The sequence below is a fragment of the Thermobia domestica genome, chromosome 1, assembly GCF_964235325.1.
Source record: "Thermobia domestica chromosome 1, izTheDome1.hap1.1, whole genome shotgun sequence".
In the NCBI taxonomy this organism is placed as follows: Eukaryota; Metazoa; Arthropoda; class Insecta; order Zygentoma; family Lepismatidae; genus Thermobia; species Thermobia domestica.
In genome coordinates, this window is record NC_137454.1 from 283937740 (window position 1) to 283957021 (window position 19282).

General features: G+C 35.9%; 1 protein-coding gene across 1 annotated transcript in view; it reads left to right on the forward strand.

Annotated features, from left to right (window-relative positions):
- The first annotated feature begins 2635 nt into the window (after nucleotides 1-2635).
- LOC145680191 (sodium- and chloride-dependent glycine transporter 2-like) overlaps nucleotides 2636-19282 on the forward strand; it is a 38064-nt gene continuing 21417 nt past the window's right edge. The window contains exons 1-3 of the mRNA XM_081750446.1: nucleotides 2636-2793; nucleotides 3343-3606; nucleotides 18960-19153. Coding sequence (XP_081606572.1) covers nucleotides 2636-2793; nucleotides 3343-3606; nucleotides 18960-19153 — 616 coding nt within the window. The remainder of the gene's footprint in view (nucleotides 2794-3342; nucleotides 3607-18959; nucleotides 19154-19282) is intronic.

Below are 19282 nucleotides of genomic sequence, written 5' to 3' on the forward strand. Positions count from 1 at the left end.
TAGAATTAACAAATGATGCAACTCAAGCACAAAAGCTGGCGTTCACCGAGTGGCAGAAGGACGATGCAAGGGCAGCAAGCATTATCGCGAGTGCGTTAAGTAAACCTGTCGCGGAGTCGTGTTAACGTGCAATCATTCAAAAGAACTATGGGACAAATTGTGTACCCGTTTCGAGCGCAGTAGTACACAAAGGTTAAATATGCTGATTGAGTCATTTTTGCGGGTTCGGCGGGATGACAAAGAAGATATCAGCATGCATGTGGCAAAACTGCAAAAACTTTTTGTCGATTGACAAAACACGGTGAGAATACGTTATCAGAACGCATGCTAAACGGTCGGATCTTATCCACGTTGGGTAAGGAATATGACAATTTTAAAGATTTGTGGGACACTATTCCAGCTGATGAACAAAAACTTAATTTGCTGATTCAAAAGTTGTGTCCGATCGAGTTACGTGAGATGCAGAGTGACCAAACTGTAACCGACTCCAAAGCTTTTTTTTTTTTTGTGAGCAGTGAACGCGGTAAAACTAAGTTCTCAAACTCTAAGAAGGACAACTCGATTAAAACCGGTAAAAGTGACCTCAGTCGTGCAAAGAAGAAGTTCCCCTGTAAAAAGTGCAAGGAACTAGGGCACTGGGCAGCCGAATGTCCACAGAAGAGAACTGCACCTAGTAACGTTGCTTTCCTATGTGCTATGGGTGCGTCAGAGACAAATTACGTCAGTGCAGATAAGTGGGTTTGTGACAGCGGTGCATCAAAACATCTGACATCTAATAAACAATATTTTTCGTTATACACAAACTTTTCTGTTCCTGAAATAATTTCGTTGGGAAAACAAAATGTTGTTATGAAGGCTTATGGAAAAGAGACACTCAAGATTCAAATACTTAATGATGATGTGTGGTATGATGCTGAAATGACTGATGTGTTGTATGTTCCTGATGCTAGTGCGCATTTATTTTCTGTGAAAGCAGCTGCACAAAATGGGTATAGTACGACAATGGACAGTGAAGGTGTTACTATTCGTGATGTAAACACTGGCAATATTGTGATGAATGGATGTGTTGGCAACGGACTGTATTTTTTAAATATGCGTGTTATAAAGCCAGAACAAGCTGTTGAAGTGCATTTGGTTACCCGTAGTGACACACTACAGGTGTATCATGAGCGTTTTGCTCACTGAAATAAAAAAACATGTGAAACAGGTATTAAAACAAATGAACATTGATGTGGATGAGGACAGTGAACAATTTTGTGATGGGTGTGCTTTAGGTAAAATGCATCGGTTGCCATTTAAATCAAGAGTCTACAGAGCCGAGAAGGTTGGTGAAATTATTCATGCAGATGTTAATGGACCAATGAACATTACACCTATGGGCGGAGCACGGTATTATGTTTGTTTTAAAGATGACTTTATTCGATTTCGTAGACTGTTTTTTTCTAAAGCATAAAAACGAAGTTTCTGATGTTCTTGAAATTTTTTAAACGAAGCACGTACAAAAGGTCATGTCGTAAAATATTTCAGGTGTGATGGGGGAAAAGAGTTTGACAACAAAAAGGTTGCAGAATTATTGGCAAGTCATGGTATTGAGTGTCAGATTACTCCACCTTATGCGCCTGAACAAAATGGAGTTGCTGAACGGGAGAACCGTACAATTGTCGAAGCAGCTTGTTCTATGCTTAATACTACGAATCTACCGAAAGCACTGTGGGCTGAAGCTTGTAATACTGCAGCGTACATTTTAAATCGTACCAGTAAATCATTCATTAATGGTAAGGCACCGTACGAGTTGTGGTACGGAAGAGAAGTTGGCAAGCTTAACCATTTGCGAATTTTTGGAACACAATGTTTTGTTCATGTACCAAAAACCTTTCCTTCTAAGTTTGATAATAAAAGTATTTCCGGTTATCTAGTTGGCTATGTCAATGACAAGGATGGTTATCGTATTTGGGTACCGTCACAAAAGAAAGTAGTTCTTAGTCATGACGTGAAATTTAAATCCGAGGTTGTGTATAACCTGCGCAATGATGACCTAGTACTAGAAGGAACAATCGAAGCTGATAGCGATCAATACAAGAAGAGCATCGATGTTATAGTAACGGAGAATGTGGAAAAGAGAGGTCTGCAAACAAATGTTGATCAATATAATGAAGTAGGACGAGAAGCAAATAATCCTGCATCCACATTCGAAGGAAGAGAAGGCTTACCAGCACAGAACAATGAAGACAATCAACGGCGCAGAAGTCAGCGAGAGAAGAGAAAACCGAAGTGGTTGGAAAGTGGCGAGTTTGTATTAGAAAATGACGAATTTGTGTGCATGGCTGATTTTCAAACTAAGTATTGTTCAGATCCACAATCGTATTGTGATGCCATTCGATCTAGTGACAAACAAAAGTGGATGGAAGCTATGCGTGAGGAATTAGAATCACTGCAAGAAAATGAAACTTGGGACTTGGTTGATCCTCCATCTGGTGTACAAGTGTTGAAAAGCCGTTGAGTTTTCCGTCGGAAGACTTCAAACGACGGTACGATTCGGTTCAAAGCTAGGTTAGTAGCGAAAGGCTTCGTACAGAAGGAAGGAATAGATTACGGTGAAACCTTTAGTCCCGTTGTTCGCTATGACACAATCAGAATGTTGTTAGCATTGACCGCAACAAGACAAATGAAATTAAAACAGTTCGATGTAAAAACTGCATTTCTGAACGGTACTCTTGAAGAAGATGTATATTTGGAGCAACCGGCAGGTTTTGATGATGGTAGTGATCGTGCATATCACTTAAAAAGAAGACTGTATGGGTTAAAACAAGCCCCACGCTGCTGGAATAAACGGTTCATTAAAGTCATGACGGACGCCGGTTTTGAGAATAGTTCAGCTGATACGTGTCTTTTTTACCGGAAATAAGATGGATGTGAGTTGTATGTTGCACTTTATGTTGATGACGGACTTGTAATAGGAAGTAATGACAAGGATATTGACGGTTTCATCAATGAGTTACAACTTGAGTTCAGAATCTCGATTGGTTCCTTGGAGAATTTTCTGAGAATGGAAATAAAATGTGCGGATGACGGATCGATCACTGTAATTCAAGAAGCATATACCAACCGAATTTTGGCACAGTTTGGAATGTGACTGTAATCCTGTTTCAACACCAGTTGGTCGGGAGGAAGGCAACAGCTCTGAAGATTTTACAGGAAAGGTTCCTTACCGTGAAGCGGTAGGTTGTCTTATTTACTTATCAATGGCAACTCGTCCCGACATTGCATTTGCTGTAGGTAAGGTCGCAAGAAAAATGAACAAACCATCGGGATGTGATTGGGGTAATGTAAACGAATTTTCAGATATTTGAAAGGTACTACAGGTTTCGGTATTAAGTACAAGAAAGAACCTGCGGAACTGAAAGTTTTCAGTGATGCCGATTTTGCTGGGGATAAAAACACAAGACGTTCAACTACTGGTGTTATTGCTACATTTGCTAGTGGAGCCGTAACTTGGACAAGTCAGCTTCAAAAGGTAGTTGCGCTCTCTACTACAGAAGCAGAAATAAATGCTGCTAGTGAAGGGGCTAAGGAGCTGGTGTGGTTGAAGAGACTTTTAAGAGAACTGTAACAGCTTTCAAATTTGAAATCTTCGCCTACACTCTATGCGGACAATGCAAGTGCTGTGAAGTTGTCGAAAAATCCTGAATATCACAAACGGTCAAAGCATATTGAAGTCCGTCATTTTTATTACAAATTACGTGAACGAGTTTTGAACAATGATATTCAAGTCGAAACATTAGTGGGAATGATCAGTTAACTGACCTTCTTACAAAAACTCTTGAACGTGTGCGATTTAACAAGTTGCGTGTAAATATTGGTGTTCATTACATTAAATGTTTATAAATGCAATGCTTTGAAGGAAGTGTTGGAAGTAAAACACTGCATAAGTGCGTTTCGCACCTCAATTTTTTGTTAGTGCTGCTCTCTATTAGCAAAAACCTTATTCAGGGTGGTTTTACACTTTTTCGACCGAGTGCTCCCACCGGGAATCGAACCCGGGATCGCTCGCACTGAAGGCGAGAGCGTTAACGACTACGCTACGCGGAGCCACTTATCCAATTACGTGTGTGAGGGAGATCGGGGATTTTAATAGTTCTAGAGTAGTTCAATAATCACAATCATTCCTAGTCAAACAGTTTATTCTGACATATATACTAATAAGACAGAGTAGGCTAGATTGGTTCTCACAACAAATTCAGAATATAGACAATGATCCGAGACATGAGAGTCTGCATGAGAATTGAACCAATCAGCTCAGGAGATTACATGAACATCTACAGAAAGTTACATAAATCAATTAGAAATCAAAGTTACTTGTTAAATTCTGTCATTCGCAGTGAATTCTATATTGATTTAAGTGAAGTAATTATAACCATAATTAAACCAAGAGTTAACTTGTAACAACATATGTAAATATAAATAAACATAAGCATGAATATGAACCCTGGCACAAAGGCCTAAGGTGCGTGAGGAATATAAATCGGACCAATGCTACTACTGGTAATAATTTTATGCTTGGTAGAAAACAATAAAGAATGATTCCAACTTACATTATTGTATCCATACAGAAATCCAATAGTTATACAACAAGACTCACGACTTAACGGACTCGGTTAACGCGACTAGCAAGGTCTCGTCGATTCAAGGCAACTCATCCTCTGGTGGAATTTACCAGAGCTTATATACATATTTGTTCTTCACTTACATCTATCTGTTCTCTATTTCTGGACTATTCTACGACAAAAGGTTGTTTTCTGTTACGTCAATACGGAAGTCATTGTTACTATCGTCACAAATATTTTGACAAAGGTATACATTTCTGTTACATAAATAGTTTCTGTTTTCCCTTTCACTTCAAATGTTTGTTTCTAGAAGTGGTTTGTATCCTTGTTGTATCCGTGAACACACTTTCAATACTCTTTTTAAAATAAATTGTTTAATGAGAAACTAAAAATTTTGGTCTAGTATATATTCACGTAACATTACAATAATTTCGTGATGTTTACAGGGGCAAGCTTTACTTTGACTATTTCATTCAATTGAATCGTTCAATGAACCGATCCATAAAGAACCGGTTCCTTGGAACAGTTCGTTAAATATAACCAGGAAACAGTTCCTTACGAGTCCAATCGGTTAGAAATCATGGTGGTTCTGACTGCAATGATTCTACTATTATTTACAACCAACGGCGCCGATTTCTCTATAACTTTGGGGAGCCCATTCATAAAAAATACATACAACAATACATATAACAATAAAAATACATATTCATAAAAATACATGGGGGCCCACATGAGCTTTGGGAGATTCGGGCCCCCCAGGATCGGCGCCCTTGTTTACAACATTTCATATTTCAAGTATTAATACATATAGAATTAATCGAACTTCGTATCATATCAGTCCTAAATGTAGCAAAACTTGAAATACATCATGTATTAAATAATAGATGAAACTACAGCACAAACCACCACACTTCCATAATGAAAGAATACAGACGGGGAGCCCCCAATCCCTCCTCTTAGAAAGAGAAATTATATACATGAGGGGAGCACGCCCTCCTAACGCCATTACAGTTTTGAAAAGAGACAATTAACGTACAGTGAAAATTTCACAGAACTATATACTTCAAAAGAAACAACAGCAAACGAAACCAAATAAATATTTTACAACTACGGAAAAAATAATAAAAAGTAAATACCTGATATTTTAATGCTGCATGTACAATTCCACAGCGTGCCACATAAATAATACTTTTGCCCAATGCTGTAACCGGAACAAAATTTCCTATTCCATAAATAATATCGAAACTGCAACATCAAACTCACGTACTTCCAACCTAGATCTACTGATAAAGCTGCCAGTTCGCACAGACAACTGCTTCAAGTAGGCCTAATATGAACATTGCCGGTTATAACACAGAAAAGTACACTTTTAACGGATTATGTCGAACTGTGCTCAATAGCTTCTGCTCCTTTTCACAAACACTGAAACTTCCCTTAAGGTTCAATAATTTCACAGTGACACAAAATCTACAAGTATCAATATCACTTCTGCAAATTAATGTCGATAACTTATAAAAATTTAGATTTCCTATGACTTCGTCAAAAGGAACTCTATGGCATTTGACATGACAGAAAGACCACAGTAATGCAAACGAACAACCCGCACAACAAACCACCTCGCATCACATCTTGATCGAACAGAACCTCTATGGCATTTGACATCATACGAAGAGCACAGTAATACAAACGAACCACCCGCAACAAGCCATGTGAGACTGCAGACAATGACACAAGCTTACGTCACATTATATCCATAATTATCAGTTCAAACAAAACAGCATCAACATACCAACATCACGTACCACATCACTTGATACCAGCAATCAAGTTAGCGGAACAGGTAAATTCTCAAAACCGGAACCGAAAGATCAAATCAATGAATCAAAGAATCGAAAAAATGAATGAAATGGCCAAAGTAAAGACTTGCCTTTACAGGAAAATAACATTTTGTACACTGCTTTACGGTACAAATACCAAAAACATTGTACAGGTTTGCTTATAGGAAAGGGTAACATCCAAACAAATTCTCACTGTTAGTTGTTAAATACTTCTGATATGGGTAGCCTAAAAGGGTAATAGGCTAAAAGGGGAAAAGACTCTATAGGTAGCGACAATGTACAAATCATAGTCGAACTTCACTGTTCTCCTAACACTCAGCCTAAGCCCTCTTCTAAGAAGGTCTACTGCTACAACAAGGCAAATTGGAACCAATATCGCTCTGACTTAGACGATGCTGTAACTACGCTCACTATGCCTAGTACATAATACAAACTCGATAAAACAATAATTGCTCTTACTACAGCCATTCGGGAAGCAGCACAACGTTCAATTCCAACAATCGAAGTTCAGTTACATAAACCTAAAATACCTCCGCAACATTTACCATTTATTTCAGCCTCACGCAGAGCTTTCCGTGAATATATAGCTACGGGCAACCTTGAAGCGCTTCGACTACGTCGCCAATACCTGAGGATTACTCATAACTATATTGTTGCCTTTAAGAAATGTCACTGGATCGAAACTTGCAACACGCTTGCTAATGAAGTACATCCTACGAAATATTGACACAAATTTCATCAACTAACCGGCAAAGTTTCTCGTACGCCATACTCCATTGCTCATAACCATCAAGCAGTACTTACGGATACAGATAAGGCCAATATATTTGCTTCTTATTTTCAAGGTATTTTACACCACTACCCGGCTGTCATATTCCAGATCGCCTACAATCAGCTATCAACAGACATACTGATGCAGCTTCTGCTTCCTTTGGACCATCTGCTGATCATACTTTAGAACCAAATAATCCTCTAACCACGGCGATTCACCCCGAGACTATTAGTAATACACTTCTAGGCAAACGGAATACTGCACCAGGCTTTGACTCTGTTACATATGTTGTCGTCAGACAGGCGTCTCATTCTTTTCTCATCTTTCTTAGCAGCATCTATACTTTTATTCTCCGAACTGGATTTTTCCGCTCGACTGGAAATACTCTAAAGTTCTTCTTTTTTCCTAACCCAAAGAAACCTCCATCAGAAGTCATCCTGCCATCCTATTCACCTCACAAGTTGTCTCTGCAAAATCTTGGAACGAATCCTTGTTCGTCGCATGCACGATTATCTTAAGTCATATAACCTTCTTCCAATTCACCAAGCTGGGTTTAGACGACAATTTAGCGCTCTAGATCAATTATTCCGTCTCACCACAGCCATTTACAATCAGTTTAATACAGGCTTTCCTTCTTCCCTTGTAACATTAGATCTAGAAAAAGCCTTTGACAAGGTTTGGCATCCTTGCTTACTATACAAACTTCGTAACTACCTGCTACCACCTTCGTACATCCGATTCATACACTCCTTCTTACTAGGGCGACTAGCTTATATCTCGATCAATGGAACGCTATCTCATCCAATATTCTTGAGTTGAGTTGATTTTTAATTTAGCGTCCCGTTCAGCAGCGAGGCTATATGAGACGTGGACCTACTGATTAACGTGGAATCCGAACCACATGAGCTCCCACCGGGAATCGAACCCTGGTCTCCCTCCAATATTCTTACAATCTGGGATACCACAAGGCTCATCCTTGTCTCTTTTATTATACTTATTGTACGTCTCCGACCTAGTCGTTCCTAATACCACCACAATATTCCAGTTTGCGGACTTAACTGCTTTTTTCACAACAGCTCGCACAGTAAGATCTCTTAATAAAACCATACAAGCAGCCATTGATGCATTCGTGCGTTGGTGTCATATATGGAGGTTGAATATTAACTCTTCAAAAACACAAGCCATAGTTTTCTTGCCACGTAGACGCCGCTCTCGAATATATCGAAACTCAAATCAACTTCTCCTTCAGGTTAATCTTACGCCCGTTCCCGTGTCAACTACTATTACGTATCTCGGTGTCATTTTTGACACTCACCTGGACTCCACGTCTTACTAAACTCATAGGCCAAGCACAGAAAGCACTTAATCTTCTGAAAAGGTTATAGTTGGTACAACATGGGGGCTACGAGCACGTGCTGTAATCAATACATATAAAACATTCATGTACATTCAGAGTACATTAATATATGGACATATAGCTTGGATATCTGCATTCTACCAAAAACTCGCTATCCTTGAGCGTCATGCTATACGCTTAGCATATCATATAAACCTGCCACATCCAACGAGATTACTTTATGGGATGATCGACTTTCCACCATTACTAAATCATCTTGAACAACTTCGTATACGTTATATCTGCAAACGATTTGCTCTGCATCATCCTCTGATGCTTGAAATCCTCCGCTACGGCCGTGATAACGATGCACTGCCCAATTGCGTGAATACTCTCCTTCAGCACTTTATGATACTATGTCATTTACAATTAGATGACGATATGATGGACTCCGAAATCTTTGCAGTTTATCGCCTTCATGAACTTTCATCTCATATCTATCCATCATGTAAGTACTTATTAACAAGGGCCCCTCTGTCCTCAATCGCCCCAAGAACAGAAGATAACTACATTCGTCTGAACTAACATAACATTGTGATGTGACGTACAGAGCATTTCATTTCATACATTTCATTTATTCCATTAACTACATTCGTACCTTTATTTTGCATATTTACCTTTTATTCCACGCTTTGTGTTCATGTAATACCTGGTAATGTTACCATGTTCATTTATCGTACCTAAAAATATTACTGTTCATATATGGTGTTCTTTTTGTTTTGGATTCATATCACTTAATCCATGATTAAAATTAATATTGTAATGTCCCACGTGGTATTGTGTATAAACAACTATTCACGCTAATGTTTACAAACACCACCACATGGTTTAGCAAGAGGATTCTGCACACCAGATGGATCCACTATCACCTGCAGACGACGGACTCCTGGCTCCTCCCACGGAGAAGACGATGACAACGGAGCATCAGCGAACCTATATAAATTTGGTGGACGACAGCAACTTGGTACCAGTTTTCTGGTTTCCCTCCTACTGTTTGCCACGGAACATTAGGAGTAACCTAATCCCAGGGCCTCAAGTCTGCTTCTGAACTACGCCTATCCTTTCTCCTAGCTTAGCCTGCTTCGGGGCTCTGTCGGGAATCCCAACCACAGTGGCTTAGCCTGTTTCGGGGCTCTATTTGCCACCTAATCTCCTCTGCTTGCCACGGAGCATTGGATCCCTAATTCCACTCTGCTTATCCTACTTCGAGGCTCTGTAGAGATCCTGTCGGCGACCTTACGGTCAAAGACTACCTGTAACAAACCTTGCAAAACTTAGAGAAATTATTTGTATAGTATTTTTGTAAAATACTGTTTATAGTTGAGACATTTCTCTGCAAGTTCTTAGAAAAAAATTCGAAGAACTTTGGACATTTCCGATCAGCTGATTAGTTAAATAAACTTGTGTATGGAAACATTGACTCTGTAGGTCAATGCCAGGGTTTTGATATTCGTTTGTTCGAAGTGATTGAAACGCCATCTATCTTGTGTAATCTACCCGTAACTATTACGTTTCCATTAGAATGAAACGTGAGGTAAGCCGGAGTAGGAGCATATAAATTTTGTTCGTCAAATTGAAAATTAGTACAATGTAATTTCGGTATGGTTTTTGTCTTAAAGTGCTCCTAGACGTAAGGTAGACGAACGTATAGTGTAAGATTTTGTAAAGTGAACGGGGATATATTACTCGGCGAGAATTTGTAAGTACTAAATTTTAATCTATTATTTTTCTCTCTTTTTGGCCAACTACTGCAAGTTTTTGGTGAGTGGTATGTCTTTGGTCACTAGATTAATCATATGTTGTTAAATATTTGGGGAATTAAATTCACATTAAGAGTAATTTTGATATGAGAAATCTTCCAAAAAGAATAATTTGTAAATTCCATTTAGAATATTGGAAAGTAGAATGCTAATGTTGAATATCTTCTGGACTGCCAGTCAAAAATGGGAAAGGGTTAAATTTGGTTTGAATAATGTTGTTTGTGTCAGCACCTTTATTTTGTTACTGTTAAATTTATATTCATGTTGAATTATTTATATAATAAATTGTTCATGTTGAAGGAGAATTATAATTTATATGGAAAAAGATTACTTGCCCAAATTGTTCCCCATTAAGGGAAAGATAACTGACCCTTTCATAGGTAGTGGTTTACTTCGTTTCAAGATTGCCGCTACATAGTGAAGTTTTATAATAAAAGCCAGTAGTGGGAGTCGATTCCGGCGAAAATGAACCGATTCGTGCATATATTTTTTTTTTAAGGAAATTAAGAATTATCCGACAACTTCTGCGTCAGGCTACCGAGGAACAGAAAATAAATTATTTATCATTAGGATTAAAGAAAAACTTTTTACAAGCTGGAAAAAGCAAATGACCTAATGAAAAAACGTGATTATGTAGAGCTACAGCAAGCAATCTGTTCACTTTATGATCCACCAGTCAGTAATTTATATTCTTCGGCACTTGCTAGTGCTTCCTTACCCACACATCAACAACCAACTTATCCGTTATGTAATCAGACACCTAATTGGCATCAATACCAACAACCTACCCCACTATTTCCTGTACATTCAGCACCACAGCTACAGGGTGCTTTACAAAATCAATTACCTTCAAATCCTCCCTTTCAAGTTGGTAATACGCAACCCCCCCCGACCCCCCTGCGCCAAGCACATCTGGTACTTCTAGCGCCAATAATTCATTAGATTTTAGTAAGTTAGCTCATCAAATGGCCAAATTATCTTTCTAGTAGTCCAAAATGCTATTAAAAACTCACAATTTAGACGGGGCGGCCGTAATAATTACAAGAAATACGAATAATGGCAATCATAACCAACATAAGAATGGGAAGAAAAACAATTCTAAAAATAACAATAAAAATAATAATACGCCTAAACCAGAAACAGTCACAGTTTGCGGTACGTGCTATAAACAAGGACACTCTTCTAGCACATGTTATAAGAAAACCAAGCAGAGAAACATTTAGGGGGTCCCCAGGGCAATTTTTCTCAAGAACGTGTTCTGAGGGCCGAAAGTCAGGAAGTAAAGGGACAACAAAAAGTCGTAAGTATTAGCTCTAATAAACAGTTAATGACATCACTTTATACAATGGCTCCGGTAACCGATAGGAGAGAGAACAACTTGTTAAATCAAGAACACAAATGGTTAAGTAATGTAAGAATCAACTAAGAAAAATATCCTGTAATAATTGACACAGAAAGCTCGTTGAGCCAATGGCCTAAATCTTGGATTCCGCCAAACACAAAATTGATTCCTTTTAACACCAATCTACGAGGAATTGAGAATTCTATCGTAAATTTGCGTTACATAGCTCTAATTAAATTCAAAATTTACTCAACATTTTCTCACTACTTTCGAATTTTAGAACACGGAGAATTCTTGCCATTATTTGGAGAAGATATTCTAAATTGTTTACAGGCCAAAATTAACTTGCAAAGTAATACATTATCAGTATACAAGAAACTACGGCCACCTCCGTATCCAATTGAAGTTGACGCTCAGGAAGAATTATCAGCAAGTGCAATTCATTCAATAAAACAGCATAAATTGGCTGATGTATTTACTACTCGAAAGGTTACCATACCAGCCAGAACACATTTCTTTTTACCCATTAATGTCAAGAATCGAAAAATAGATACAGAGTATTTTATTATCTCTCCATTAGAGAATTTATTGGATAAATACGGGTTACAGTCTTTGCCTACTAAAGTATCTAGGAATAATTTCACACTATTAATATCAAATCTAACTAACAGGCCAGTCACATTAGCAAAAAAATACACCGATCGCATATGTTGAGGAGAACGTGCAAGAAGTTGATATACAGGGTGATCACCAAATAGACGAATTAAATGATGAACCTTTTTATAGATCTGAACAAGAAATTCAGGATAGGCTGGACAAAACCAAATCACTTTTTTGATATTAAATTATTTGACATAAGCTCGGACTTATCGGATGAACAGAAAAAGGCTGTACATAATTTGCATTTTAAATACATGTATGTCTTTTCATATTCGCCAACCGATATAGGATACTCTCCTGGCTATGTCCATAAAATAAGAATAGACAAAGGAGCTTCTTTATATCAGAGGTCACCTTCTATTCCTTTGACGGTAAGACCGCAAATTAATCTGCAAATTAAACAGCTTTTAGAAGCTAATATCATTAAAGAGACTAGTGACAGCTCTTTTTCGTCACCACTTCTCATAGTTCGCAAACCAAGTACTTCAGAATTCCTTTTAAGTTTTGAATCTACAGGCATGCAATAAGTTTACAAAATATTTGAGCATTCCATTCCAGTCCACATAAGACATTTTGCGTCTACTAAGAGGCAAATCTTGCATTACAACCATCGACATAAAGTCGTTATTTCCAGCTATTATTGCATCCTGAAAGCCAAAAGTACATGACTTTTGAACTTAATCGTACTAGAAAGGCATATCAATTTCAACGCTGCGTTATGGTTCATTCTACATCAGCTGGTGGGCTGACTATAGCAGTACGCCTACTTTTAGAGGGTTTACCGCATCATATAACTGCATTTACAGATGACCTCATTATAGGAAGCAAAAATTGGAAATAGCAGTTGCTAGGAGATGTGTCAATATTGTCATCTTAATTAATTTGTCATAACGGGCCCAGAGGCGTAACTAACGGCTCCGCAGACCGGGAGGGTCCATAAAGAGTAATAGAAAGATGGAAAGAGGGAATCCAAGAATTAGAAAAACAACATTTTCTAGAGGGCCCAAATACGCGTGTTAATGCTTGCTCCCCCTCAGCAAAAAATCTGAGTTACGGCGCTGAATACATACTTTTGTAAATTTCAGTGGTTGATTTAATTCCATTGAATGGGTAAAATATTGCTAAAATTATATTTTAGAAGTGTGTATTACAATTTATAATAAAAATGAAACGAAATTTAGTATTTCAGTTTAATGTCCCAAAATTATGCCCTTTAGACTAAAGGAGATCTGTAATTAAGGCAAGTGAATGGTGATGGAAGAATTGGTGAAATAATACTGTGGGAAGAAACAGGAATACTCCGATGAATCCACAGACACAACCTTGTCCACCACAAACTTACGTGGCCGGAATTCGAGTCAGGGAACATATGCACATAGGTAAGCGCTCTACCACTGAGTCATCATGCTCTATTATAATTCTTTTAATTTGGGAACTACGTAATAGTTTATGGTGCATTCAATGTTAGGTCCCTAGATGTATTTAAAAGTTAAGTATCCAACACAGGTCCATGGTACCAGATTCTACCCTTGAATAAGTACAAAATTGTCAAAAATAATAATTGAAAGAGAATTTTATGATTTATCGGAACTATATTATAACTAATGGTACATTTGATGTTATAAATGCATAGACTCATGGATGTATTTGAACAATAGCCATGCGTCACATTATCCAAAGTACCCTTTCCAAAATTTAGAAACCTAATTTAATCACTCTCTTAAATTTTACTTAAGTTGATAAGAGTTGTCACCACTAAAAAAGTTACAATATTTTATGGATCATCTATATGATCCATGAAACTTATTCGATTATGAAAGCAACAGGCGACCCAACAAAATCTTCATAATTTAAAGGCTAATAGAACAGGAAGTATTGCAGAATGAAAGCTATTTATTTAAAAATATAAAATGGTATTCAAAACATTTTGTAATTACTCTATTCTGTTCCGTATTGTCTTGACTTGTCTTGTCTGGAACCACAAATGTGGTTATAAGAAAAAAGTAGCAGCCTTGGTAACTAAGTCTACTATTGCACTGAAAATTGTTAGAAGAATCATTTTGAACATTGAAATTGTTTACACTGAAAAACATGGACATGACATAGCCACAATCAAAAGTGGCGCTGGTGGAAATCCAAATTCCCCCGTGTTATTCGATATTGTTATAAAGTGAAACCATTGTAGAAAAACAGCGACGCTAGGGATGTCCATGCACTATAAAAATTGAAACCAATTAAGAGTAATAAAAAAAACACTTGTATTAAACGAAATAAATGGTATGAAAAACTGAAGCTCTAGAAATCCTGTCCAAGCCGGACGCCGAAGGGCCTCGAATTCCTCTGTTGTGTGCTGAAATGACACAACTGACAATACAATTTTATAGGTAATATCCAATAAAACTTACTTTGATCGGATGTAGCGCTGTCTGTGGAGGGATGAGAGTAGTGTGGGTCATCGCTTACGCTCACCACTCTCACGCCATTTTCAGTCATCATTATGTTTAGTCAGGAGTTCATTGCGCGTACACAGTCGAAATGTTTTTCAAAAGCAGCAGTTCTGTTATTACAGTGCAAAGAGATTTCTGCTGGAAGTTTGCTATTCCATGTAATGAAAATGTGCAGTGGGTCGGAACACTATCTTACAGTGGGTCGAGAATTTCCGAACAATGGGTCTACCGATGAAAAAGAAATCATCTGGTAGATCAAAGTAATTACAAATTGTTTTCCATACCACTTTCTTTGTTTGTAAATGAACTACTTTTATTCTGCAATACTTTTTGTTTTATAGTCTTTAAAATGTTAGAAGTTTTATTGGATCATTCTGTAGTTATATAAATTGAACTATTCATGTGCTAAAACATATCATGTTGACCGTTCTAGCCAATTTATAAAGTTCGACAAATGTTGTCAGTGGTGTGTGATGTCACTTTCAGGCGGGGAACAGACCATGAAGATTAATATATCCCTTCTCTCAACCAATTGACTCTTATACAGTCAAATAGTTATCACCTTTCTTTGTTTTACAGGACTTAATGCCAGCTGAAGACAAAAAGTTTCAATGATGATTCAATATCATTATACAATTGAGAAAGTACTTCGTTCTTGAAAATAGGAAATAATAGCATTAGAATTTGGTTTACTGGTCTTACATTTCTATTCAACGTGCATCATATTGCCAGGCTATATTGACAGGCTTCTAGACTATATTGCCAGGAAGTTTCAAATGACCCTTTTTGAGAAAAGAACTAAAGCTGATAAGAAAAAGATAGTCATTTTTTTAGGTTTAAGCTTCTAATCGAAAACTTCTGCTCTACTGCAAAATTTTAAATTAACATACACAAACGTGTTCATACAGAAATGACGCTAATTATCTTAAAAATTTCATATTTGCTGGTTTGGAATGAAAAACGTTTAGATGCTAAATATGTACAACTGGCAACTCTGTTTAAGACAAAACCATAGGTTATGAATTGGGACAGCCAACATCTGTTCCATTATCTTTTTTAGGCAGATTTAAATGTAAAACTTTCCGATCTTTTATAATTGATAAAATGCCACACATATTTTTGTACAAATAAGAAATAAATTACTTATTGTTTATCAAACTATCATAGTATAGACAAACAAAACTGAGTAACTACAATATCCATTACATTGCAGGGAAGAGCGCAAAGACAGACCTGTGCTTGGCACGTTATTGCCGATTCAGTTCATACTTGGGTAAAAACATCTCTACTAGCTCAACAATCAGAAGTTGAACACGACTTTAGGCGACAAAAAGGAAGGCACTTGCTAGTAGTAGTAAGCTAATTTTCCAAACTTGAAGCCATTCTAAGAAGTTTTAAAGCAATATAAATCTTACAAGTTAAAGAAGCAGTAGGGAACAGCTTGATCTGTCTGTTCTATGAACGAATAGCTGCTGAATGCTATATATCGGTTCCAAGCTGAAGTAAACACGCAAAAAATATTTTTCTCCTCTTTAAGTATACTTTTTCAAAACACCAAGTACGTATGCCCCACTGCAATTATTTCTTATTCTTATTCTTATTCTTATTCTTATTCTTATTCTTCTTCTTATTATTATTATTATTATTAGTAGTAGTAGTAGTATATAAAGGCATATGAAATTAACGACCTCTATTGTTCTCAAATAATGAATGAGGATATTATATGATGATTTACACCGAAATCATTTTTAGTAAAGCACCAGAACACCTTTCAAAGATAAAAGTCTTTATTCCAAATTTTCTCAGACAAATCAACATCAATAACAACTAATCAGTTCAACCTTCTAGCTATAATCTGCGTATGTAGTGACATTTCCAAAGTTTGCCTTTTAAACTAATGTATTACTTTTCTTCAATAATAACCCACTTTAAAAACAAAATCTTTACACCAAGACTTCAAAAGCAGCATATTTTCTCAAGCTGCCACAGATGTAGGTTAATAAACAGTCGATGTATGTCACAAATAGCGATCTTACAGCTAACTTGATCAACTGCAGGAGTTAAATATCTTTAAATAATAATAATAATAATAATAATAATAATAATAATAATAATAATAATAATAATAATAATAATAATAATAAAAGATAATCCTGGCTACTGAATAAGCAGTGTGCACAACTCGTGACAACTTTAGTTTTCTGAAAGAACGAAAAAGTAACCTAATACGTTTTTGTCTTCTTTTTCTTTAACTTTTCCTTTCTGCTCTATTCTTTACACATATTTTTCTTAATGTTGTGCATTTACAAATATTTTTTCCTATACTTTTCATTTTTATATCATTTTTCCTTTTTTTTCTCATATTGGTTTATTAACCAACAAATGTCTTCTAACAGTAGTAACAGCTCGCTCTAAGGGTATAGTGTTCGTTCTTCTTTCGTACAACCCAGATTTTTAATATAGTTTAGAAGCAACATTGTTTTTTGGGGGGTGGGGGTGGGGGGACAGCAATTTAATGTAAATGTCGATGTCGAATGAAACACTGTGTTACGATGAGCATTATAAATGTGACCTGCAAAACAATAGTGAATAATTGAAGTAGTCACCCTACACGTATCTCAGATTCAGATATATGGTTTGTCCGGAAAGTAGTAGGGCTGATTTTTTCAATATATATATAATTTTATTATTATTATTATTATTATTATTATTATTATTATTATTATTATTATTATTATTATTATTACTTTTTTTAAAAAAAAGTCAGTCCTACTACTTTCCGGACAAACCATATATCTGAGATACGTTTAGGGTGACTACTTCAATTATTTACTATTGTTTTGCAGGTCACATTTATAATGCTCATCGTAACACAGTGTTTCATTCGACATCGACATTTACATTAAATTTCTGCCCCCCCCCCAAAAAAAAAACAATGTTGCTTCTAAACTATATTAAAAATCTGGGTTGTACGGAAGAAGAACGAACACTATACCCTTAGAGCAAACTGTTACTACTGTTACAAGACATTTGTTAGATAGATAGATAGATAGATAGATAGATAGATAGATAGATAGATAGATAGATAGATAGATAGATAGATAGATAGATAGATAGATAGATAGATAGATAGATAGATAGATAGATAGATAGATAGATAGATAGATAGATAGATATAAAGATATCGATATATCAATATGTGCGTATGTTCATATAAATTTAATAATAAAAATATACACAAATGCCTATCTACAATGTATTATATATATATTCACCGTATTTTACAGTATATATGATATGTACCTGAGTATAGGCCGTACCATTAAGATCGTAAAACCATAATTTAAAAGAAACAGCCTCACTGAAAACCATTATTTGTAGAAGTATATATATAGTAATAAAATGTACAATATAATAATTATGTTTGTTATATTTATTATTGATTTATTTATGATATTAATTATATTTATTATTAAATATCTATTATATTGTATATACTATTACGAACAATAATATAACAGTATTATTAAAAACAGTATAATTTCCTTAATGTAAACTATTGACAACAGTTCCAAGCAAATCTAAAGCTCTTTCCATGTATTATTTACAACTTAATAATAATAATAATAATAATAATAATAATAATAATAATAATAATAATAATAATAATAATAATAATAATAATAATGCAATTCCCAGTACATTAGTTTATAAAACGCCGAATTTTTAATAATTCTATTTACTGTTTCCTTAATATGGAATAAATCATACGGCTGTGCAATTTTAAGATAGAAATTACGTCAGTTAAGTCTCAAAAATTGTGATATAATTTTATAGCACATTATGTGCTACAATAATTCCTAGAATACACTAAGTAATTAAGAAAATAAACTAGTAAACCATTTTGTTATGTAAAATATATACGTCACCACATTGATTCATATCTAATTCTTACAAGTAGTAGTATCAGTTATAATAAATATTTAAATGTAATTCTGTATTGTGATTCTTTCCAGAATTCCTTCCATTGTAAGTATATGTATTTTTGTGATATGTAGATTGAATTTCTAAGTTCTATCCTTCTTTTATTTGATTACTCTATATTCGAATATGGCATAATTAATAATGTTTATTTTACAGTAATTATGTCCTTGGAAGAGGAGATGCTACATGGGAGAATTGGGGAGGTTTGAGATGGCAGATAGTACTATGCAATCTACTTGTATGGATCCTGATTGTTGGATGCCTTATTAAAGGTGTCCAATCATCAGGGAAAGCAGTTTACTTCACAGCTATATTTCCCTATGTAGTTCTTGTTGCATTACTTATACGAGGTAAGAGACTTTGTGTTCGTTATACATTCAAGAAAACTTTTACTTTTAGATTTCATTTACAGGTATCCATGGCGTAACAATTCTCCTCGGAATGTAAGAAATTTCGGTAAAAGACATTACATGACTTCA